The sequence below is a fragment of the Primulina tabacum genome, chromosome 5, assembly GCF_025594145.1.
Source record: "Primulina tabacum isolate GXHZ01 chromosome 5, ASM2559414v2, whole genome shotgun sequence".
Classification (NCBI taxonomy): Eukaryota; Viridiplantae; Streptophyta; class Magnoliopsida; order Lamiales; family Gesneriaceae; genus Primulina; species Primulina tabacum.
In genome coordinates, this window is record NC_134554.1 from 3437803 (window position 1) to 3443576 (window position 5774).

Sequence of the window (5774 nt, forward strand, 5' to 3'; positions counted from 1 at the left end):
GTCTAAACGAGCCTGGTGTTTAGGTTATGCCAGCTTTACTAAATTAGATCGTATTACGAACAAAGCTATGGTACACGAGAAATGAGGAGAAAATTATCTGTTATGTTATTCTTTACAGAATGATCAATAGTTAACATATGAATACAGCTGTCAAACTTGTTAAACCAACTTAAACTAACTAAACCAACATATGCCCCTAAAGCTTTAAAAACAAAAATAATAATAATAAACACAAAATATCAAATTGGTTTTCTAACACTCACTGAATATATATAAAAAAAATTAGCAATTTTATCTATTATACAATTAATTTCTCATAAAGTTTTATATATCAATGTTTTTCGGCACGTGATGCATGCAAACTTAAGAATTTTATCTTGTAAACAGATTAAAAATGAATTTTTTTTTATATGGTTTTTGTTTTTGATAATATTATATAAATGACATCAATGAATTTCAAATAATTAGGTTGATGAATGAATTTTAAATAGAAGAAATAATATACTTTAATAGAAGGATAACGGTCGCAAGTTTCAACATCATAAAAAAATATATATTCTTGACCAATTCAAGGAATTTCAAATTATTTATTCAAATGGATAATACCAATTTGAGATACTTATTTGAAATCTGAAATTCAATTATCCAAATGCATCTTCCATATAAACTATCTCTATTTATTTATTTTCAGTTATATATATATATATTTTTTCATTCATTACATCCAATAGGTTAGTGACACCTCATAAATGTGCACGGTATGGGTGAAGCATATCAAAACTGATATATATATATATATATATCAAAGAAAGTGGGGCTGTGCGGTCATATAGTTCACAAAAATTAACAAATACTACACCGTAGGGTTTTAAAGGCGAAAAAGATATTACCTCACAACAGCGTACCTTCGATCTCAGATAGTATAATGGACCTCAAAGTCCAAATCCAATTCAATGCAACACCAGGGCAATCTACCTCCACACCCCCAAAATACGGGTCGAATTTGATTGGTTCAAGCCCAATTGTCGTTCTCCCTCTCTCACACACACTCTCTCTCCTAGAAGAAGCCCTAGATTCGTCCCTCTTGCTGGGAGCTGGAATTCGCTGACTCTGCCTCGGATCCAACGAATGGAGTGCTAGCCAATATCTGGGTCTCTCGAAAACTTCCATTAAGCTGGTATCTCTCTTTTTCCCATTTCCAGATTACGCCTGCTTATTTTCTTTCCTTTTTGTTTTTTGCGTCGGAATATTGTGAGGTGATTTTAATGCAATGCTGTTCCAAATAATGCCAAGTATCCGTAATTTGGTGCGGCTAATTTATGCACTAGTTTTCAGGAGATTTTGTTCGAGAATAATTTAAATGTATCTTTTTCTTGGGAGCTTTGATTTCGTTTGAATCCTGCGGTTTAGGAAACAACGCTAGATCTGCTTTGGGCAAATATTTATGGTGTTTGACCTTCTTTATAGAGTGGCTGAGTATGAACATGGAGAGGACAGTGGTTTTGAGTAGGGATACTTGTGGGTTTTGAAATTGGCCCGGACGGAACCTGCACTCTCCCGACTGACGGGGCTGCCAAACACCGGTTTTGATTGGGTTCCAAAACTGGAACCTGAAGCGAGGGAACGATTTCAGTTGAGCCATGATGGAGAGTAAATCGAAAGGCCCTTTTTAGGATGATAGTGTGGGAGGTGGTGATTATTCTTGTGGTTAAAAATATCAAGATTGAATATAATCACTTTCCTGAAACATTTTTTTCAAGAATGTAAAATTTGATCAGACCCATTTATTGATATAAAGCAAAGAATGACATTATATTTGTACAATGTATTGTTCGATAAAAATGGTAGGTTATTTTCTTGGACGTTTTACTGCCACTTTCTTTTCTTATTTTGGGTGATTGAGGTCATGAGTTGACAAGCAGTATAACACTATTGTAGTTATCACATGTTTTTCCGAAATTCAGGCTCCACCAGGACTTAGGCGTCCCACTCTGCCACATGCTATCAGTAGGCAGCTGTTGCTGTTTTTGGCTGCTATCTTTTTTTACCTTACAAATATATTCTTGTAACTAAAATGTGAAATGTACGTTTATTTGTCAATCAAAACAGTAACACTTTTTATTACATTGATATTTCATAATTTGACAGATACAGTGGCAGCCAAGTCATAACTCTACCATACAAGCACCCTCCTGTAGGAAAGAGGCCATTTTGAAGGTTTTTTTTTTTTTTTAATGTAAACGTACTTCCAAATTCTGAGAAACCAACTGCCAACCTCTGGACCAATCCGAGGAAATAAACCATTCATTCGACTTCAATGTTCACTGCCCCATGATTACACAACATCAACCCTTTGCCGATAAATTCACAGTTCAATCTCAACGAGATGAACCTTCTGATCATCAGGAGGCATATCGGTCAGGTTCAATGTCACCAAGCCGGAGGCTGCATCATATTCAAAATCAACCACAGATGATCCCACGCCGCATTTTCTAGGCTTAACCGACGAGTAGACACCAAAACACCCACAACCCTTTACCTCCAGGGCAACTGCTGCCACTACCTCAGAGCTCAAGTTCTCGACTCTCCCTTCGACTCCACTCTCGAGTTCAACCAGCTGTGCACCGGTTTTGACTTCGTATTTGACCCCTTCGATTGCTCCACCACCATTGAACATGTTGATGAGCCCCAATGGTGCAAAGTTGAATCCAGGTGCTAGTACTTTAATCGGTGTAACCGTGAAAAGTTCGTGCTCCAAGACTTTAAGAGAGATTGGCATGGAAATATCATATGATAGGCAGATGAGTGTACCAGCTCGGTGCGAATACAAAGCTACGTCCCCGTTCCAGCTGGAGTCCAGGGCAACTTCGGATATGAGATGGACGTCACGGCCCCGGATATAGCCTGTGATTGCTTCAGGTTTAGTTTGGTGGAATGTGTTCTTTCTTTCAACACTGTTCCACGCTGCACCTTGGCAATTGTATACTGCAAGTACACCTGTATATTTGTTTATGTTCCATATCTTCAAGAGGCTGGAAAAGAAAATGTCGTCACCAATTTTGTCAAATTAGTTGAATCGAATTCAATTTCAACTTTACAAATGGAAGTCACCCCGATTTGCATTCTTGATTCTTTTACCAACAACAATAACAAAATCGGCACATTCCGATAACAATCAACGAAAAGGATTAAGCATTAATTCAACATCATGATGGAACATGGCATCCTACTATGGGCAGAGAATCAACTTCACTTTATCAATACGTAGCAACTGAAGAAATTTCTTACCTAACTCCATCACGAGATGGATCAGAGAACAAGCAATCCTTCGTGGGCCGACCAGGCAAACGAGCTCGAAGAATCGAGCCATCTGGAAAGACAAGCTTCTTAAGAAGATCAAAGTTATGTTTCCCAGGTGCATCACTGTTAGAAAAGGACATTATCTCAGTACACTACGAAAATTCAAGAAAATGACATTGAAATATTTTTCAGTTGACTCTCGCCTATTCTGTTTGCCCTTAATTAATATGAAGATGGACAGGGGAGACGGGCAGTCACCTCACGTAGACAGGTCCACCGCTGATCGCCCTGGCTGATCCATGGTAATCGGCTGCCGGATGGTGAGAATGGAACATATCCCAGTCAGGTAACATGATGTCTCCGATGAAAACACTGTTGTATGCAACGGAAGCAATGTGGATCGTGTGTGATACTGGATCACGCGGGTAGAAATCATCTGATGCTCTCACGACAGCAGTTTGTTTCGAGCTATTTTGCCAATCGCCATCATGATATTTTTAAAAGTTTAAGAACAAATTATATAGTTAACTAATGTTCAATCACAGAAGCATTTCCAAGAAGTGATATCCTAATTAAAACGCGTATGGATCGAGAAATTTTTTATCACCCTGTATAATCTTTTTCTTCCATAATGTAAATTTTAGCGTTGTAACAGGAAACTTCTTGACGCAAAATCGGGGTGTATGTATCTCACTAGTGCACTATAAATGCATGAAAAAGCTAATAAATGGATAAGATTATAAGGAACCTGTGAATCAGATGTATACCAGTAAAAAGATTCAAGATTGTGGCTCATACAAGCGATGATCTCATTCCCCGGGAAATTCATCGTCACCGAAGCATCCAGAGCCTGATGATACTGCCTTGTCAGCTCAACTCTACCTCCATTTCCAGCACCAAGAGTCTCCAATATACACTGTGCATCCACTTTCACCCCATCTACCCCAGCCGATGCCAAATAGCTATGCAACTCATTGTAAAACTTGTAAACATTCTTCGGATTCACCAAACCCAACCCCTGCAATGCGATGGCATCGGTTTTCCACGCCGGTTCCTGCTCCATCACCCCCTTGCACAGTTCCGGATAAATCATAGCCGATTCATACTCCTCCATCTCCTTCACTCCTGGCCTCACACCACCCCAATATCCTGTGATCGCGTGCCACACATATACATATTTCAATCCATGCTTTTGTTTTGCTATGTTTACAATATTCTTGATCCCGACGGTGGGATCCTCCTTGTTTTGGAACTTACTGTTTTCTTTGATTCCGGTTAGCCTCAAAAGCTTTGATTGCTTCACTTGTGATGCTTCTTCTTCGATTTCTTGTGTCTTATCCTCGTCGCCTCCGACTAACTGCCAGCCGTCGTCGATTATCACAAATTTCGGAGGTGTCCCACCAGCCTTAAGACTCTCGAGACCAGCCTCCACACCTTCTTCAGTCACCTCTTGGTAAAAAGCATCCCAGGTACACCATCCAAAGTAGTCCACAAGTCGAGGCAATTTCTTCTCTTGTCTTAACTTAAATGTTCCAAGATGGAGTTTCACAGCCGTGATCGCCTCGTTTATGGCTCGAAACGGATCGGTACCAGCACTAATATACACCGAATGGGTGAAATTTGACGCCAATATCTCCTTATCCCCACTCTCCAAGCATAACTCTAGCTTATCCCCCTCACTACCTTGCAGACAAGCTTTAAATGGCCCTTCAATCAAAGGCAAAAATACTGTATAAACAGTCTTATTTTCTTCATCGCCATCGACATCCGACTCCAAATGGGGTCCATCTTTAGTTTCCACCAACAAAAACTGCGTCTCCAGCGGTATATCACGCCCCTTATCTCCCATTCTCTGTGCCATCCACCATAACTTGAACCTGAAGCACGCCAAGAACTGCACATCGCGCAACGTCCCAAGCGACACCACCTGACGGCTGCTGTCCTGATCGAAAACCGCCCCCAAGAACAGCCCCTCCACCGGCCCTGCTGCCGCGCCGGAGGTGGCGATCACATTTTCCGGCACGTTGTCTAGTATGGTCCTGTCTTTTACAACCAGCTTCCTATCCACAATACGAACTCCGGGCTTGATCGTCATGGCTAACTCTTAGCTGGGATTCCTCTTCTTCTACCTAACTACCCTGCAGCAAGAGAAAAAAAAAACCCACGTTAAAACTCAGCGCAATATAGCAAGATTTAGAGCTCCATGTAACGGCACTAGAAGAAAGCAAATCATACTGCCCAACAAACATCAGACACTTCCTGACCTTCAAACACAAGTACAGGATGAATGAGTTTACAATCTAGACAGAATATCTAAAATTATTAAAAATGCTGGAAAATTCATTAGGTGACGCACCTAGCTAACTTAAAGCAGGAATGTGATTAGGTGAAGAAAAAGATGTTCAAGACAGAAAACAATTCCTCTTCCGTCAAAGAGAAAGAATAACGGGAAATGAGCGTGAAACAGAGATGAG

The 5774-nt window shown here is 40.2% G+C and overlaps 1 protein-coding gene across 2 annotated transcripts; it reads right to left on the reverse strand.

Moving 5' to 3' along the window:
• Positions 1-2070: 2070 nt before the first annotated feature.
• Positions 2071-5774, reverse strand: LOC142545568 (putative galactinol--sucrose galactosyltransferase 6). Of its 2 annotated transcripts, none has more exons than XM_075652819.1 (5): positions 5657-5774; positions 4068-5438; positions 3559-3768; positions 3289-3423; positions 2071-3032 (listed from the first exon to the last, which is right to left on the reverse strand). In XM_075652819.1, the coding sequence occupies exons 2-5, from the start codon at positions 5393-5395 to the stop codon at positions 2366-2368; spliced, it is 2340 nt and encodes a 779-aa protein (XP_075508934.1). In that variant the 5' UTR covers positions 5396-5438; positions 5657-5774; the 3' UTR covers positions 2071-2365. The 2 variants fall into 2 exon arrangements, with proteins under 2 accessions (XP_075508934.1, XP_075508936.1); XM_075652821.1 differs by having other exon boundaries at positions 5666-5767.

What these genes read in the sequence shown, in the direction of transcription:
- LOC142545568 (XM_075652819.1), bottom strand. Translation starts at nt 5,395, where the DNA reads ATGACGATCAAGCCCGGAGTTCGTATTGTGGATAGGAAGCTGGTTGTA. An exon ending in AATCTTGAATCTTTTTACTG is followed by an intron (nt 3,769 to 4,067) that starts GTATACATCTGA and finishes TTGGCAAAATAG; the next exon opens with CTCGAAACAAACTGCTGTCG. An exon ending in CCATCTCGTGATGGAGTTAG is followed by an intron (nt 3,033 to 3,288) that starts GTAAGAAATTTC and finishes TTTCTTTTCCAG; the next exon opens with CCTCTTGAAGATATGGAACA.